The sequence below is a fragment of the Watersipora subatra genome, chromosome 8 (assembly GCF_963576615.1).
Source record: "Watersipora subatra chromosome 8, tzWatSuba1.1, whole genome shotgun sequence".
Taxonomy (NCBI): Eukaryota; Metazoa; Bryozoa; class Gymnolaemata; order Cheilostomatida; family Watersiporidae; genus Watersipora; species Watersipora subatra.
In genome coordinates this window covers 30,040,032-30,059,291 of record NC_088715.1, presented here as the reverse complement: position 1 = coordinate 30,059,291, position 19,260 = coordinate 30,040,032, and the positions used below count along the sequence as shown (strand labels likewise).

The following is a 19,260-nucleotide window of genomic DNA, read 5'->3' as shown; positions in this document are numbered from 1 at the left end:
TTGGTCAAGGTCAGAAGCGCTCAAAAAGCCAAAGTACGACTGCAGTTAGTAAATAGCTAGTTTTTAATATCTTGAGATTTTGATAATGAAATCAGGCAAATATTAAGCGGAAACAATAATAACTAAAACAATTTTTACTTTATCAGTTTGACAACTTATCAGTTTACATAATACCGTAGATCTTTGCATCTGATCATACTATAATAGCAACTCACAAGCACACGCATGAGCAAGGACTTAGGATAGCAAACGAAATATTTGGTTGAATTATGAAGAGGTGTTGAAAGGCTGCCCCATGAGGCAATCATAAGTGATCTAACCTAACATATCTAACCTGATCTTCCCCTGGAGTCACTGCCATTTCGGCCACTATGTCAACACTCTCCCTTTTGCTGATGCTGAGTCGACCTTGAGATGTCTGAGGTACCGCAATAGTTGGAGTCCCCTGCCCGATAACAGTTGCATCTGGACTATGTATCGCCGTATAAGTCGCGTCTATGACGACTGGCTTTCTGTCGGGACTAGGCCTTCCACGTTGAGCTCCACCGTGTAACTCATCGACTGTGTCATTCATCTCAAGAGAGGGATAGAGCCTATTTATCGGCTTCCTGTAGTCGAATATTCGGTTAGCAGTATTCTTACCATTTATAAACAAGTTGGCTGAAGTTGAAAATTTATATATCGTCTAGAGACAGTACTCAGCCATTTTTGGCAATAAAGCCAGCAGAAATAATGTGAGAGTTTGTACTTCTCACACTATTTTAGTGAGCCAAATTATATTGGTAATTTTCTGTCCCGTTTTATACAGCGTATGCTAAAATGTTGTAACTCCTACAGCTTTGTTGATGCAAAATAGACAGGTGTGATCCGCAATATTCTTTACCTCCTAACAACCCATCATTTTGCATCCAGGAAAGATTAAATAAATTTAGCACATAATTCCACATATCTTTATATGACAAAAATGACATGAATATTGATGAATGAAATCCTCGAAAGATGTAAGTCCTGGAGTATAAAGGATACATAAACACCTTGTAAAACAAGGAGTAAGTCCTGGAGTAATTCGGGAGTAAATAATTGAAATGAAAAAAGTTTAATAAAAAAAATACATGAAATAGTTTAATATCTCTGATACACTGGGCCAGTGAAATCCATCGGTGAGCATCATTGTGCTAGCAGTTGTCGCAGTTCGCTAGTGAAAGTTACATTTTGTGAAATGTAAAAAAGCAATGTTCTTGAGATGCCCTACATTACAACTCTTAGGCCGCAACTACTCTCAAAATCATTTAATAAAGAAAAAACAGGAAAATGCTTATGATTAATCAAAAAGTGACTTTTTAACCTTGTTTCTATTTCACAAAAATTAAACCTATCGCGAGAGACGCTAATGACACTGAAAAGTGAGGGATTATTCCCATGACCAAACACGAGCGAAGCGATTGGTGCGGATATTTATGATAAATGCATATGTGCAGACAACTCCCGAAAGATTATCCGTTAAAGGCGTTACCAAACCCTTGTACCGAAATTTCTCCAACAAATTTAACCATTTTTGTGTAGTCGTTCAAGGATAATAATGATACACAACGCATATAAACCTATTTAAATCTGTTACTAAGTCTTTGAAAGGTTACCGCAAAATCCTAAAACTAACCCATCTGATTGGATGATACACCATTAGACAGATTAATTTGGCCTAAATCGAAATAGAAAATTGAAAAGCCTTTTTTAATCAATATTAAGACCGGCCAACAAAACGCCAATAAGGCCGTGCGACAGATAGTATAACTATTAAGTCATCCAAATTTCACAAGAAAACTATGCGCATTTCACCAGTCTATGGAATTGTTCGATTGCCGAAGGTTTCTGTAATTAACTTAGAAGTACATGTACTGAAAAGTGATTGTTTCTTTTTTGCCGATTTTATTATTCGAACTAATTATTTGATTTTATAAAATAATTATTATTATATTTAATTATACGAATAATCATTAGAATTTACAACATCGAAGTATATAATGATTGGATTGTCTAATTGCCGAAGGATTCTTTAATTAACGTAGACCATTTGAGGCGTACCGATTTACAGGTATGGAAATGTGGTACACAGTTTATCAGCCTATGCTTTTTGTCCAATTACCGAAGGTTTCATTGAACTATCTAGAACATTAGCCAGATTTTTTTACATCTTATCTACAAGCTAGGGCCGATCTACAGTGACCCTTTGTGACAAGAATATTTCTTTATTTTACTCCAGTTTGCAGAAAACTTCCAGACGCGTTAATGCTAATGCTTGCTTTCTGTTACATATCGCTGTCAAAACCATTCTACATTCAACACAACCAACTTTCAACTTTCCAACGCAACTTTCAAACTGTGTATATTACACGGCAGCTTGCCATTTTACTTTTAATATCGCATTTCAGAGATATAATAAACATTGCATTATTGCTGTTGTTAGTTAAATTACGAACAGTAGGTTAGGCCTACAGCTTGAATTAATATTTATTTTATTGTTGTAAAACATAGGTTTGAGATAGTAGTATATTAGGTCTAATTTTTATACAACCTTTTGTTTTGCATAATTGACTTTTTGAACTTCATTTCAAAACAACTTGACAACTACCAAGGACATACAACCTCCCAGAACACCACGTCGTCGCACTGGCCATCCACGTGTCTCCCAATTATTACGGAAGAAGAGAAATAGAAGGTCCTCACAGCAACCATCAACATCAAATGCTAATATGTTCAACAACATGCTACTCAAAATAATAACAACAACTCATCTGATTCAGAGAATTCTTTAGTAGATGTTGTAGGCGAAGCCTACAACATCTACTAAAGAATTCTACTTTTGTAGAATTCTGACCTTTTGTAACTACTTTTTCAACAACCGGCAGTACCCCTTTTTTTGTCCATTATCACTCTTTGGTTGTGGGCTGTATGACAGGGGAAATACTAGTGTATTTATATAACTCTTGGAATTTGCAGATGTACAAACTGACAAACATGTGCATTATCATTGTAAACGCTCCCACCAGACTCAGTCATCATGCACTCCAATCAAGACACAAACAACTGATGATGTCTTCTAACGTAGTGAGAGACTGGACTCAGAATGCCTCAAGAGTAACCCTGATCACCAAAGGTCACGTATCAAGTTTAGAAGTTGTCTGACTGTACCTTTACCATAACTAGTCAGTTGAAAGAGCTTACCGTTCAACTTTAGCCCCAGAAAGATTGAACGAGTCATCAGGCGCGAGAGGGGTGTGTGTGGTGTCCGCCCTCACCGAAGCGCTGTAAATGGAGGGACTGCTGAAGGCGGAACGCTGTTGCTCAGAGGTCGTCTGGAGGGAGGAGGCGCCGCCTACCCCATTTGAAGGACGCAAGACAAGCTTTTTCACACTACGTCTTTTGCCAAGTCTATCTGTGCTGTATGAGTCTTCCTCAATACCGGAAAATAGATCACCCTGCAGGTACAAAAGCATATTGTCAGAAATTGTCATACATCCAAGGTGACTGCCAGAGCCGATAGCTAGCTAACGAAGCTAACCTTTAAAGCCCCGACAATCAGAGTCTACTAAAGATGTCATATGATCAAATCATAGTAGATATTATCAGAAAGTGCATATATTTACCTACAATTTCACAGTTGTTTTAGGCAACTTGAAACCAAGATGTTCAAGAACATAAGTGAAAAAAACTTGATCACAGTTAAAATGAACAGAAGGAAAAGGTCTGCCAAAACTTCCCCCAAAATGAAGTCAATAGTCGCATTTCCTGTTTGTCCCTCTAACCATTGCGTTCAGGCTTGCAGTGCTACACGCCTCTATTGACATATATGTTATTCTGTATTTGTTCATGATTGTTGGAATAAAACTCCAAATATTATTTGCGAATAAATTAATAATTAGATTAAAAATCATGAGAAAATTGATTTGTCTTTGGCTACTTGCTTTAGTATCTGATTTTGCTTTTTGCTGCGTACTCAACATCGATGGTCCTTTATTTTTTTGAGGAACTAAATACAGTACCTAACAAACTTTTTAATTCTCATCGAATAGGAAAATCAATGAAAGGCTTCTAAAGAAAGGACCAAATTGTACCGCGGTTTCAATAAAAGAGAAATTCCAATAATTTATCCAAGGTAGGTTTGAAATAAAACACATATATTTATTATTCTTATTGGATGATTATTCCATGTTTCTTCAGCAACTAATCATTTCAAAATACAAGCAAAAAAATTGTTTTTTTGTGCAAAACTGTATACTTTATAATTTCCTATGATCATGTTGCCGGCTTGCCAAGTTGAAGCTGATGAATTTTGGTATAATACTTTGGTCATCCGTAGAGCGAAAATAAGTTAACGGGTACTACCTACCTTGCACAAGGGGGATGTGCCAATGGCTTGTACTGATGGCGTGTTCGTTAGCTTAACCTTAGCTGATGGTCGAGCATTGACCTTGAGTTTACTGCCAGAACTCGAGAGAACGGCTTGCTGGGTCACAGGATCAGTAGGTATGATATCTTGTTTTGATTTAGATTCCTACAAGTTAGATTAATGTCAAGGTCGGTTCTGTAACTGGAATAGTCTCTGACACAATTAGACAACATAGTCTGCGTTCAGAGCTAAGCTAGCTCATCCACAACCATCATGCGCATGCTCACGTATTTTGATCGTTGCTAGGCTACCAATGCGAGTTATCTCACCGTTGAACTTTACACATTCCAAGTATTATCACTTCTCATAGCAGACTAACACAAGAATTTAGAATAACAAAAAAAGGTTTTCATTGGTTATGTACAATAAAATCTGGCTAGTCAGAAAAAATCAAAACTTTGCTTCAATGAAATCTTTGGCAATAGTTACAATCAAAATAATAAAACTATGTTGACATCAACCTGATCCAGAATACATCATGGCGACTTCAAACTTGATCTAATGCAAATATTTTTTTCTTGATTGTGGATGTGACTAAGAGTGAGAAGAGGGGAGAAAGTGAAAAACTGCATGAATCTAATTCGAATAATAATTTACCTTTTAAAACTATTATTAACATTTAATTCTGCCAATTTGAATTGTTGTTGAATCTATGTTCTAACAGCCAAAAGCTTTGATGTGTACCCGGCTGTTAGCCTGTCTTGACAAACTGTTGTTTTTGCGGAGTTGTTCCCCCGTCGAGCGGGCGAGCAACACAACAACTTGTCACAAGACGTACTGCACCTGATGCATCAGCTGCACTGAAAGGGAGTTGTTCTCTCCTGTCTATGCTGCTTGGCTGCGATGTTATGGCGGTCGCTCCACTGGTAATCATAACGGAATTCGCGCAAAAAATTATGTAGAAAAAAAAAAAGATTAAAACGTTTAAACAAAGACCAGTTTCTGTTGTAAGCGTTAGTAGTAGTTGAGAATAAAATAAATTGAAAATAAAATCCATAAGAACAAATAAAACTGACTGATACAAAAATAGAAATAAAACTGACTGATCGCACAAATAACGACATGTTTAGTCGCTGTTGTTGCTTAAGTTCTCAAGTTCTACTAAAGTTTACCGCAGTGACTGGTCGCTGGTTAAACGTTGTAATCTTATTTTTTCTACATAAATTTTTTGCGCGAAATTCCGTTATGATTACCAATGGAGCGACTGACATAATATCGCAACCAAGCCGCATAGACGGAAGAGAACAACTCCCTATAAGTGCAGCTGATGCATCAGGTGCACGACGTTTTGTGACAAGCTGTTGTGTTGCTCGCCCGCTCGGCGGAGGAACAACTCCGCAAAAACAACAGTTTGTCAAGACAGGCTAACCCGGCTGTCTATTTTCAACTGATGATACTAATTCCCACAATTTCCATTTATTGACATAAAGTAACCTACCCATCCTTCAGTTCAATAGACAGCTCTGACGCTGACTTATACAGCTACTGCTACAAACTATTAAAAGCTGAAAAGAACACTGAAGAACTGAGGGCGTCATCAATAATTGAAATAGCAGTCCCAACTGTCAAATGTTATCAGTAAATAAGCAACAGAAACGATGATCAACTACCATCCAATACTGACTGCCAAGATTATAAAACGGGCAACAGGATAGAAACAACGTGACAACAACATTGCGAGTAACTTGCACTAAATGCATGAACTAAACACCAAAGTCGAATCTGCATGGTGAAACAGGACAGAGCGTCATCGTTTTCCAAATCACATAGTTCTACCGTTTGCTTATTCTTTTAGACCAGTGTGTGATACCAGTCATTCTCAAATACGCCTAGGCGGTGTCATTAATTTGATTTCCTATTTTTATTATTAATCACCAGATACTGTCTAGCACCTGACGTTTTGGCAGAAACATTTGGGGAAAAACCAAGGCTGAGAAATGGTTAACAGAAGTTGATTGCTTTTACAATTTTGATGAAAAAAGAGCCACTTGACTGTCTGTAAAAAAGAGACTTATATTGAAAGTAAAGAAATTGTATTTTAATTGCAGATAGAAATATATAGTTACTAGCGGTTACTAATGGAAATTAATATAACCTTTTTATAAATTCTCAACTAGCCCAAATCCTCGTGAGCTGACATGAATGGGAAAATGGTAATATGGAAATTATTCTCTCACCTTCTTAATGTTTCTGAACAGAGATGAATCCCCGTATGGAGAGTTCGATAAAGCGAAAATCTGCTGCTGCATGAGTTCTTGCTGAGCCTGTAAATCCAGGTTACTGTAACATAGATATATCACTATCATTTTACTCTATGGATTCCAGACAGGGCTTCTGGGCTTTTCTAAATGTTGTTACTATTATAAGAAATGCAGCTTATTCCAGCTAAATCAGCCATGAGATATACGAAATGTTCTGACAAAATTAATCATAAGATGTGAAACGGGTGACAACAAACTCCTTCATGCCATATATATATTACAGGTCCTTGTAAATCGATCATAACAGGAAACAAAAAGGATATAGCAAAATCGTTGTATTCACAGGTTTAAAAAATCTGATCAAAATAAATTGTATTTTATTTCCAATTGCGATTTCTAATCAGAACTGGTCTAGTGTACAGAAAACATTGCAAAGTTGTTGAAGGCTTAGTTTAGCAACAGTAAAATATTAAATTTTATTGCTTGCATTTATTGCTTTATAAAAAAAACGTAACAGTTGCCTATCACAGAGAGGGGTCGACACAAATGCACGAGAGGATCGTAAAAATTATAAAAGTGTGTTGTTCAGAAAGTTTGGAGATTCAGTTTATTGACAGAAACTTTATTAGCTGCGTTCATCTTGACAGTTGGGAACAAAAGTGAGAGCTTGACGTGAAAAAGCTGTGGGTACCGATAAGCAACAAGCTTTCAAAAAGCACAATGAGAAAGCACAATTTAAAACCATGAAACTGCTATTATAGCAACAAAATAGAGACTTGTTATCCGTTTTAAAATCATCGTGTTTTAAAGTCACTCTTTAGGTATCGATGTTACAAACCGAGTTAAATGTGAACTCTGGCAAGAGTTGTAGTTGTTAGCAATAGGACAATTCAACAAACTTTATTTCTTTAAGGAAGACAAAGTCTAGATTTAGCCAGACAGTAGTTGTCAACTCTCTCAGAATCCAGATATTGAGAGACACCTCCCAGGACTGGAGCTCTCTTTTCTCCCACTCCCTAATGCAGCAAAACTTCCCAGGATTTCCAAAAACCTCTCTTCAAATTACAGGGATTCGAAATGTTCAAAGCAGATATGGTTGGAGATTATGCAGTACAACTTTTCCTACCTGTTGGCAATCTATATATAAATCTCAAAGTTTGTGTGTCTGTAGTTCAGTATGTCCAGTTATAGTTAATAAAATCTTGGATTGAAAAGCTCCGCGTGCTGGATTTGAACTCACAAAGATTGGAACCACTGGTTTTCACACATTTTTATTCCAACTGTCTAACCACGAGCCTGCGAAGGCTCTTACAATTCATAGCCCTTATCATATAATGTATACACACTTCCGATTTCACATGCTAAATGACATATTAATCGAACCTCTATTAACTTTACCAACTCTATGGAACACAATGTTCTTTCGTGTTCGTCGTACTAGGACTAATTTGTTTTTCGCTAAACGGTATCAACAATAATTTCTCTCGAAATTAAACTTTAGCGATTGTATCTCAGTTCAGCGTCATGCGTTATGGTAGAAATGAGTTCACAAAAGTGATAAGACTTCGGTTAAAATCTTGCTAAAATGCATACTAAAACTTCCTCAAAGTATGTTTTTGTAGAGCTAAATTCATATAAATTAAATTCAGCACTTATGTTACACGTTTGTCTTGAAGGTAAGAACTCTCCACATAGTACATTGTAATGTTTCATTTTCTTGCAGATCATAACCACAAAATGCACCAAAGTTATTGTAGATAACTATAGTTACTAAGATTAACATATTGTTTTGTTACTATTTTAATGATGATGATTTTGATGATGATTTTTACCAGGTGATTGCATTAGAGAACTACTATGGGTTTCTATACCACTCTATATGTCTATACGATACTTTCACTTTATGATACCAACACTGAAAGGAACTAAAATCATATACCAAATAATTTTCCATTGTAATCGTAGCAAAACAGACTATATTTAGCCATTACTTGCTAATGATTTCCCATTTATATTTAACCACATTTACAGTTTTATTTTTCCTCCTAATTTATTTCAACAAAACACTTCCTTCATTATATGAAGGAAACCTTCACTTTTTTTCTTTTTTCTCTTAATTTATTTCAACTGCAAAAAAAACACTTTTCCCATGATACAAAGTTTAAAAGCTAAAATGATAAATGTTGTATATGGCAAATTAAAATAAATTTTCTAAATAATAAATTCTATAAATTTTGACATAATGATCATTTCTATCAACTGTCTAATAATGTGTGCAAGTGAGCAATATTAAAGTCCAGTTATATTTCCATGTTCGTGCAGACAACGACCAATGATCAATATCAATGATTGACAGTTGATGCTTGATGTTGTCTTTACAGCGATTTAAATTATGTTAATTATGCACTAATGGGAGCAAGTACGGAAAAAGTAAAGTAATTGTGTAAGATCATTTAAACTGGGTAAATGAGTTGTCTTGTCATAAATAGCTTTCCGCAGTTAAAACTTCAGCGTAATGCACATAGAGAGAGCCTTAATTCTGGGTCAGTGCAAGAAGGGCGTAACCAGGTGATGCAGGTAAACTAAGCAAGAAGCATAGGAGAAAACTGCGAAAAAGGCCCCTGCTATGAAATAATGTTGTTCCATCAGGAGATAGGCAAATTGATGAGGTAGGATATACAGTTTAGTCTCAGCTTACTAGCTGCGGGTTCACTTTAGTTTGATACCGCTCTGGTTAGGCAACAAAGTCAGCGTCAGAGTTATCAATAGGGACTATTATTACGAGGTAAAGGCAATCATATTCACAAAACAATGTATTGATTAATAATGCTTAAGTGATCGAGTGCATTTTGTTCTAGAATGATGACATAAATGTAGGCTGCATACAATGATAAATAACTACTATCTACAGCTTACCTTTCGCATCAGCAGCACTTCATGCAATACAAAATATTTTATTTAAAAAAAAAGAATAATGTAAACAAATCACTTTCGTGGGCCGATGAAATACCTCCGCAAGTATCATTTAAGTTAGCAGACGCTGCCAATCGCTGTTTTCCTATGACAATTTGGGAAACATGAAAGTGCAACATGCTTTGTTTCTATTTGATCGCTCCGCCCATGGGAGAGTGCAAAAGATAGGCAACATAAATAACCCTTTGCCTGTCAAAGGGTTAAATATGCATGCCGTAATGAGCAGATGAATTTCCTCATTAACAGAGGCTAAACTAGTTATAATATGATTGTGCATCATAGGAGAATCCCAAAATGCTCATGAGAGAATAGTAATTTTGGGATGTCTAGCTTATTCTGAGTTTTACAATCCAAGTGTTTCAAGTTTGATCAAATTTCGTCGATTTTAAGCTTAAAACATCCTGGCAGTCAGATCACCCCAAACATCAAAACAATCGCTAATGACGGAAAAATACCGATACTTTCGGATAAAATCTTTTTGCAAATTTATCTTTGAATAAAATGTGACTAATTAAAGTTGTGTCCTTACCACCATTACACATACTGTGATATTTAAACTCCGAACTAACCTCGCCAGTTGAACTGGTTGTTGCTGTTGAGGAATAGGGTTGGCTAGAGACCCCCCAAAGCTGGTAGTGCCAAAGTTAGTATTTGTACCAAAGCCAGTTGTAGGCTTGTTCATGCCAAAGCCCGTGCTTGACGCAGTCTGGCCAAAGCCTCCGAACCCTCCAAAGCCCGTCGTAGCTGGCAAAAAATTACATGTAAGTTGCTGTTAGATAACAGAAAAAAAGCATCAATATGTTTACATTGTGTAGACGAAGTGGATTTGGAATTGTGTGCACATTGAGTTACCATGCCATTGGAGTTTCAATTGACATTCATTTTATTAAAAAGATAAAGAATTCCCCGTCAGAGGTTGTAGCGGTGCACCTATGTCTCGCTTAGCAGCCCGCTTTTGAGATAGTAACAACTGAAGTGCAGAAATGTTTAAAATGGAATAGCTTGTGCGACATTTTTTATGGTTCATTTGCAAAAGCCATCTCCATATTTCGCAAAAGTGAAACATTCGGTAAAAATTTGCTTGTCTTGTGAGTTTTTGTCAGATTCATCTTGCTTTATCAGATTATCAGATAATCCACATCAAGGAAACATAGTGATAAAGGGTGTTAACCAACATTGGAGCGAGGTGGTCAATGAATGTGAGCAACAAAAAATCATGACACCCAGCACACCACTCATCGATAATGTGTACCCAATTATGCATTGAATAGTAACTAAATATTCAAGTCAGATCGAATGCCACAACTGTAACTGGGCTGAGTGTACAAGCCCTTGTATGAGCACACATACCTGATCTCGCACAATGCTTTATAAACCTTTTGCAGAACAGTCGCGGGCATATGAGCAACGTTACACTAGCATTTGGCATAAAAATCAGGAACTGCGATTCAAGTATTTCATGGATAGGATGCCGGCAGCCGTTATGCGCACAAGCTTAAGTCTGGTTTAATTTTTACCGAAACCAGCTGAATGACAGCTTCTGCTCTCTCAGTTCATGAGTCTTTGTAATTGACAAATGGGAAATGATTTGTGTGCTTGATTCATTAAAATAAATGGTACTCCACTGTCGTTCTTTCCACCTAAAATCAGTTTTATTTCTTCATTCATCTGAGAGAACTCACAAACTCACAATACAATGTGACTTTTGATTCAGTTAAATTGTCAGAAATGATAAAAGTGCAGTACAAATCGCTAAGCCTTTTATTTTTGTATCACAATAGTTGTTTAAAATGTGATTAACTGACTGTGTGATTATGAGACAATTAAATAGCTAGCCACAATGGGGCTCAAACCCATGACATTTAAGCCTGGTTCCCATATCGAATGCGAGACCCCGGTGGTAATCTCGCACAGCAAAACACTTGCAACGCTAGGCTCGGCGGCTGATGTTCACATAAAGCTGCGTCGCTGGTGATCGCGTAAAAATGGCCACTAGCCATGCCATCTCGAAGTGTTGACCTTCACATGTACAGTGCATTTTGGAAAGGCTTTGCCTGCGGATCTTTGCATAAGTTGAACAGAGCTGAACTTTTGCGTTGACCGCCGGCAACTACCCGCAGTACTGGTCGCGTAGGTTCACATTTCACCGCTGATAGCCCTGTCGTGCTGTCGCCAGTGCTTGCGGCGTATATGGGAACCAGGCTTTAGCTTATTAGACCCGAGACTCTAACCAAAAGAGCAAATCGGCCACCTTCTGAAGTCACAGAGTAGCTGTACCAATCAGAGAATAAATATCGCTTTGCGATAGAAAGAGCAAACAGATGAATGCAAAAACAGATGGTCAGTAGACAATAATAATATAAATGCATTAGCCTTACTCTCACATATCCCTAACTTTGTATATACACATCACAAGTTTAGATACAGGGGGTAATTTCCCGCTGCACATCGATCAGGTATTCCATAGGTGTCTTTGCGAGGCATTTATTGCTTTTGTTAGTTTTGCCATTTATACTAATCCCATAATTTTATTCATTCCACGAGGTCAGTAAGTTTAGCAACTAAAAATAATCTGAACATTGACACCTTTTTGGGTGGTAAGCTCAAATTACCAGCGCTAGTAGGCTGTTGGTCTCAAACTAATTGTAATAATAATAACAAGAAATGATTATTATAGAATGAAAATTGTTACAAGGTAAAATAAAATAAGTCTTTGAAAGCATATACCTACCAAGAAGTAATACGCAATGAGTCAAATATGACAAGAAGTTAAGGAAAAATTGCTTAGTTTCTCCTCACAATTCCCGTGTTTTCACTCGGGCTGACGCTACCACCCACTGTCCATAGTGAAGTATTTTTCATTAGCGCTTTCCTAAGCTCCACAAATAAACTTACTCTAAAAGCTTTCTTCTGAAAACAAACTGCACAGTGAAAAGCTTACAGCGTTATGACTAGAGTTACATGATATGGTGGCAACTTTTTTAATCAGACGATTTAAAAACAGCCAACATTTAAAGATATATCGCTAATCGCATAAACGATATAATCGCATAATGACCATTTATCTCACGCCTGACGATTTTCAGAGTGAGCGATATCGGAAATAAAATGAAGTCTTTCTAGTCTTGTGATAAGCTCATTTCATGGTTATCCATAACAGAAATGTTTCTAATTATCCCGAACACAACAGTTTCTTACCAAGAGTATAAAATAAATGTTATATACGAAAATTATATTAAAATATATATTATACGAAAATTTACAAGCTTTTAGATAATATAGCTAAAAATACTGCGACATATCGTGAATCGTTTATTTGCAATACTGAACAAAATCAACTGGTGATTTTTTGAAATCGTGAAGCTCTAATTATGTGTACATAATGAATCCCACCTATCCAGAAGCTATTCTACCCTTTTTTGTCAATCTATAAATATAACTTACAGGCAGTGGGCTGAGCCCCAAATGCGGGAGTAGTCTTGGCTCCAAAGGCCCCAAAGCCAGTACTGGCTGCAGGCTGGCTACCAAAGCCAAAACCTACAAACAGAGATGATCCGTTACTGAGTAAGGATTACAAGAGGTGTCTCTAAGCATCTCCAGCAAGCAGGGCTAATCCTTATTCACCATTATAAGACCTGCCACAGCGTTGATCTCTCATTTACATTGCGCGAGAGCAATCCCTCGAAGATTAAGTAGGACGTCTGCTTAACAGACGTCCTACTTGTACGTCTGTTTAGCAGACGTACAAGCGGAGTATTATGTTTGTGCTTATGAATATTATTGAATAAACAATATATCTGTAATATTGGCTGGACATATCTGAGCCGGGTCAGAAGGAAGAGAACCTCGATGACTGAAGAGCAATTTAAGGTTGGATGTCACTCCAGCGGCCGTTTGTGGGAATTGAATTCCCAATGAGGCCGGTTCACACTATATCGCCGCATCTCGGCGTTGATGCCACAATACTTCGGTGATCGTCGATGATACTGATGTTCACACTATTACAAACTCATCCGCGTTTGCATCAGGAAATACTCCGTGTCGTAGTGTTCTCATTCCTCAGTTTAAATTTTCGCGAAGAAACCTTTTTGTTTTCGCGTGCTGGAATGAGAAACTAGTCCAGCGGGGACTTATCATAAATAGATCACACCATCTGCGACTGCGAATTACCATCGTCGAAATGGTTCACATTTGAAAGGCGGCCGTTGACGCTTTTGAAAATTACTGCTCGAAAATATGACAGCTGCAAACTTTCCCGACGTGTCCGTGATGTTTCGTCGATGCCCTCGGTTCATGATTCACATAATTGACGATAAACGCCGAAAGGAGAATGCTGACTAATGGCGATATAGTGTGAACCAGCCTATAGATTGAGGATTCTTGTCTGCTTTCATTGAAACAAGTGAAGCTAACAAAACAACATATGCCACCCATTGTAATCACTCACCGGTCGAAAGGCTTGTTGCTGCCCCAAACCCTGTGGCAGGTTTAGCACCAAAACCTCCAAAGCCGGTGGTAGCTGAACTGGTTTGACCAAACCCTGAGCTTGTACCAAAATTAGTGGTGGTACCAAATGGACTTGGCTGAAAACAAATAAATAAATGCATTTGAACGATAGCAGCGATAGACCAGAAACAGAGCTGATGGAAAATAGGAACAGCATTATATTCCTGAGCATTAACAAAAAGCAAGCGTGAGGGTACCTTTGCAGCCGATCCGAACAGTCCTCCACCAGCACTTGTAGTGGCTGCACCAAATGCGGGAGTGGTGGTTGAGCTCTGACCAAATATAGACCCGGTGACCGGGGTTGATCCAAATAGACCACCACCTGCTGGCTTGGCTCCAAAGCCTGTAGAGGCCTGAGTAGTTGTTGTTCCAAATCCTGTCAGATATAAACAGTAAAATACTCACATTCCTCAGAATACTTGGCCAAGGACAGTACAACACTTAGTTACATACAACACAACACTAACAGTGTGCAAACACACTAGGTGATATTTAGTGCGATATGGCACTGCATAGGGCTAATCTGCCCTAGAACTCGCTCAGCGAGATCATGCAGAGCGTTAACGCTAGACATTCTCTATCACAACTTTATTGCGCTCGAGATAAACTTCAATTGGTTGGTTTTTCTTAGAATGCAGTTCTATGGCTGGTAATTTTTTTGTATTGATGTTCACCAACATAGAGCAACAAAATTTTGCTATTTTGTTATGATTGAAACATCATCAAAACGAACGCTGAATGGTTCATAGATTTAATAACAGCGCACATAGTCCTGTACGACATAACACAAAAAATTACAAAGAAACTTAATTGAAAACCAACATTTTGGAGTCACTCGTTGCGCAAGTTATCCATCTTGAGAATAGTAAGTATTTATATTAAAATAAATAAAAAATTAAAGTAAACTATATATAAAAATCGGAAAATATTGCTGTCAAAAATACAACACTCGCTTTTTTATGTCTTCTTGTAGTGAACAATCTGTGAAAGTGAGATAGGCCTAATAACAAAAGGGAAAGTTGTTTACGTCGTTTCCTAGAAGGCGTCACATTGACTTAAATTTATTAACAACTCCGAAGAAACTAATGATACAGAATTCTTTGACAGTTTATGAGCATACCCATGTTATGGTTTGCTGGTAAACTGCGTAAGTGTGTTTAGGTACACATCAGCAATATCTCGGAGTTTCTCATGACGCACACGCGATAAAACCGCGTAATGTGTGTGGAATTTGGTCACAGACAGTACAACACTTAGCTACAGACAGCACAACACTTAGTCACAGACATCACAATGTTTAGTTACAGACAGTACAACACTTAGCTACACACAGTACAACACTTGCTACACACAGTACAACAATTAGCTACAGACAATACAAAAATTCGTTACAGACAGCACAACACTTAGTCACAGACAGTACCACACTTAGCTACAGACAGTACAACACTTGGTTACATAAAGTACAACACTTGGTTAAAGGCAGTACAACAGTTAGCTGCAGACAGTACAGCACCAGGTTACAGAGAGTACAACACTTGGTTAAAGGCAGTACAATACATTAGCAGTACAATGACAGTTATATGGTAAGTTACCACCAAAACTAGGTGTAGAGCTGGCAGCGGCGCCGAATCCTCCAAAGCCTGTAGATGCGGCAGCAGGCTGCGCTGTTGATGAGCCAAAGAGTGATGAGCCAGCAGCAGTGCCTGCTTTTGGTCCTTTTAAGCCGGCTGCATAATCTTCAAATCTCAGCTCCTGAACAGAATAGAGATAAACTCAAGAAATGTTTAGTTAAATGTACAATGAAATTTTTGTGGGGATGAGTTAGTTACGCCAGAAAAAAACCATAAATGTCTTTATCAATAAAAACAGTAAAATTAAAAAAAAACTTCATTTATTAAATTGCGATCAATCTGAAAACTGATAGGATGACTCACCTCCATGCTCTTCTGTTCATACTGTTTCATTCCGCAGATGCAGTAGTGTTTTGTCTTCACCTGTATCGAGACGCCATTCTTGACCATGTTATCTGTACCATCCGTGGCAGCAAACTTTGTACCACCAGTGCCGGCACTGGCCATTGTTGACCCGAACCCAGAAGTGCCGCCAAACAATCCTAACATCAAAGAAAAACATTCAACAACTTAATCATTATTCACGAGCCATACCATGAACAGACAATAAGGTTCGTGTCTACCCAAGGTCAGAGCGAACCCTGCATCATCTTCCTCCCTAAAGGACAGCCTAAAGCCTGGTTCCCATATACGTCACAAAGCACCGGCGACAGCGCCGCAGGCTATTAGCGGTGAAATAGGAACCTTTTGCGCTGGGTACCGTCGGTAGTTGCCAGCGGCATTGCAAGAATTAGCTCTGTTCAAATTTTGTGAAGAGCTGAAGGCAAAACTTTCCCGAAATGCACTGTACGGTGAAGGTCAGCATTATCGAAAAGGCATGGCGAGCGAACATTTTTATGTCGTTATTAACGATGCAGCTTTATGTGAACATAAGCCGCTAAATCTAGTGTCACAGGCGTTTTGCTGCGCAATATTACAGCCGGAGTCTCGCAATCGATATGGGAATCAGGCTTTACAGAGCATTTTCAACCCAGACAATCACCGATTATAAATCATGTCAGCTCTTACTACACGAAGTCTACCAACTCTTTCCCTAGAGAAAGCCTTTATGACGGCTCGCCTATTTGGTTCATTCAGCTGAAAAGCCTTTATAACCAAACGCCTTAATACCTATACAAAAACATCCAGCACACATCAGAGTTGAAAGATCCACCCAAGGTTGTGCGGCAACAATTTTAGGATGTTGGGTTATCATTTTACCAAAAATAATAAACAAATTAGTTTTCTTTTTATGCAGAATTCGAAGCATAACATCAAGGTTTCCAATGTTTTCATGTTTCCTTCAAGATGAATAAAAAACCAAGATCTTAAAGGTTTACTTGCAACAAAATTCACATTACAGTTATTTGGTATCAAAAGATTCACCATGTCTTACTCTGCGGTGTTGTAGGTGTAAAATATGTGGAAATGTGATTAAAAGCTCTTAAAAGCTCAAAAACGAACAGTTAATCGCCGCATCACAATACCGCCGTAGATTAGAAAATCTTTCCAAAACGGCTCAAATGGGACGTAGATGAACGAGATGGCTTCTGTTTATACTTTCATGCAACCTCATTCGTCGATCTATTTTCGCAAATATACTTCACATATTCAATAAAACCATGTCTATTGTTCTTACGCACCTATTTCATTGTCATTGTAATGCTGTCACTTTCAGCACTGATATCTTATAACCTACCGTGAAAATTCGTTTAATTTTTTAACCTTAGCTCGAAGGTGTACATACCATTGTCTGATAAACATGAGGGGCCTGTTGGTCACCTGTGCTAATCGAAAAATGCTGCAGAAATTATTCGCACTGTTTGGCAGGAACTATGGGTCACGTGATCAGATTACGACTTGCCAATTAGACCAGGCCGAAACAAAACTGTAAAGTAGCGAGCATCTATATTTGATACGGGGTCTTCGGTAAAACCCGAAGTGTTTGTCATGAACTAGTGCTACAAGAAGTTTTATATTGAGCCTTTTATTGGCTTTCAATTCATGTGAGTACATCGCGAGTCAAAACAATAACCAAATGTAATGACTATGCCAGAGAAAAAAACTGATTCCAATCTATGGCGGTTTCGTGATGGCTGCGATTAACTGTTCATTTTTGAGCTTTTAAGAGCTTGTAATCACATTTCCACATATTTTGCATCTACAACACAGCAGAGTAAGACATGGTGAATCTTTTGATACCAAATAACTGTAATGTGAAGTTTGTTGCAAGTCAACCTTTAAAGAAGTTCTGCTAGTGAATATCCTCAGCATTGGGCTTCAGATATTTCTGTTAATTTTATACTAGAAAATGAGACTCTGCCTTTTTTGCCAAATTCAAAGAACGATAGCTTTTCTTTATACAGCTGGTTTCACTAAACTAAAAAAATATTAAACATTGTTTTGTTTGTCAATTTTTTGATCATCATGCAAAATTTTCTGCGTATTCAAAAACTAGATTAAAGCCCTGCGATAAAACCTCTAGCTTTTACAGCAAAAATAGCTAGTGTACATCTGCAAAGTCTTTTCGGCATGAATTAACCTCCTCAGAATGAGCCAAGAATTCCGTAGCAAAAGAGTTAGTGTATCAAACTTGTATATAATCAGTCTGGTAAGAGGCAGCTACAGCAGTATAAATCGTACCACCAGATGTAGAAGAGGTTGCACCAAAGAGACCCCCAGATGCCTGCTGAGCTTGCGTGGTAGGAGCAGAAAAGAGGCCAGTACCTCCTCCAAATCCTGCATGCGAACCAAATCAGCAGATATAAGAAAATAACTGTGCACGAACCAACATAGCGCATGGCATAGAAATATCAAACTTTGCTTAAATGTCAGACAAAACAAGGTTACGAAAATCCAAAGGACGTAGGGTTTTAGTTGATCTATTGAGTTGACTAAACATTTAGTTGACTAAACAACTACATTGCTGCACATGACCTGGACGGTGCCTTAGTATTCCTGCTCTATCTATTTTCAGTCTATGTATTCTGTGTAACATCTTTTCCAAGTTTTAAAATTACCAAGCTTCCAAGGAAAACTTGGAAGCTTGAACCATCACTGTCACAAACAAATTTAATTGTATTTGCTAGGTAAATCAGACACGCTGATTCCAATGTTGTACTCAAAATAAAGATTGGTCTACTAACTTTCAGAGCAATGAAGCCTTTTTAAGAGCGTTTTAATATCGGTCTCGAACACAATATGATCGGCACAACAAGCTCCGCTCATAAATATGAGACATAGCCTAGCTTTTTAGGAACGGAAGTTAGGGATGTTTAGTTCGATTTAGAATGATAGAGATGGGTGTCTTAATTAAAACCCACTATTATCTAAATTCAGCCTTCAAAGTAATTTCTTTTCTGAAAGGTAAATAAGCTATTTAACATTGCGTATTTAAAAATGAGCTCAAAAAAGCGCGATAACAACGCTAGCTTGTGATAAAATCACGCTTTATTGAGCTCATTTTTCTCGGCGTTCAGCCCATTTAAACATCATGTAACAAGCTACGAGCAATTTTAAA

At 37.7% G+C, this 19,260-nt stretch overlaps 1 protein-coding gene across 3 annotated transcripts in view; it reads right to left on the bottom strand.

Moving 5' to 3' along the window:
* The window catches only part of LOC137401463 (nuclear pore complex protein Nup98-Nup96-like), a 71,820-nt gene that overhangs the window by 45,257 nt on the left and 7,303 nt on the right, over positions 1-19,260 (bottom strand). For 2 of the 3 annotated variants that reach the window (XM_068087814.1, XM_068087815.1), the window contains exons 4-14: positions 18,384-18,479; positions 16,065-16,243; positions 15,723-15,882; positions 14,325-14,503; positions 14,069-14,204; positions 13,066-13,158; positions 10,191-10,365; positions 6,625-6,727; positions 4,388-4,552; positions 3,223-3,476; positions 335-608 (exon numbers count right to left, since the gene is read on the bottom strand). In XM_068087814.1, the coding sequence (XP_067943915.1) occupies positions 335-608; positions 3,223-3,476; positions 4,388-4,552; positions 6,625-6,727; positions 10,191-10,365; positions 13,066-13,158; positions 14,069-14,204; positions 14,325-14,503; positions 15,723-15,882; positions 16,065-16,243; positions 18,384-18,479 (1,814 nt within the window). The remainder of the gene's footprint in view (positions 1-334; positions 609-3,222; positions 3,477-4,387; positions 4,553-6,624; positions 6,728-10,190; positions 10,366-13,065; positions 13,159-14,068; positions 14,205-14,324; positions 14,504-15,722; positions 15,883-16,064; positions 16,244-18,383; positions 18,480-19,260) is intronic. The other variant, XM_068087816.1, reaches the window with a different exon arrangement.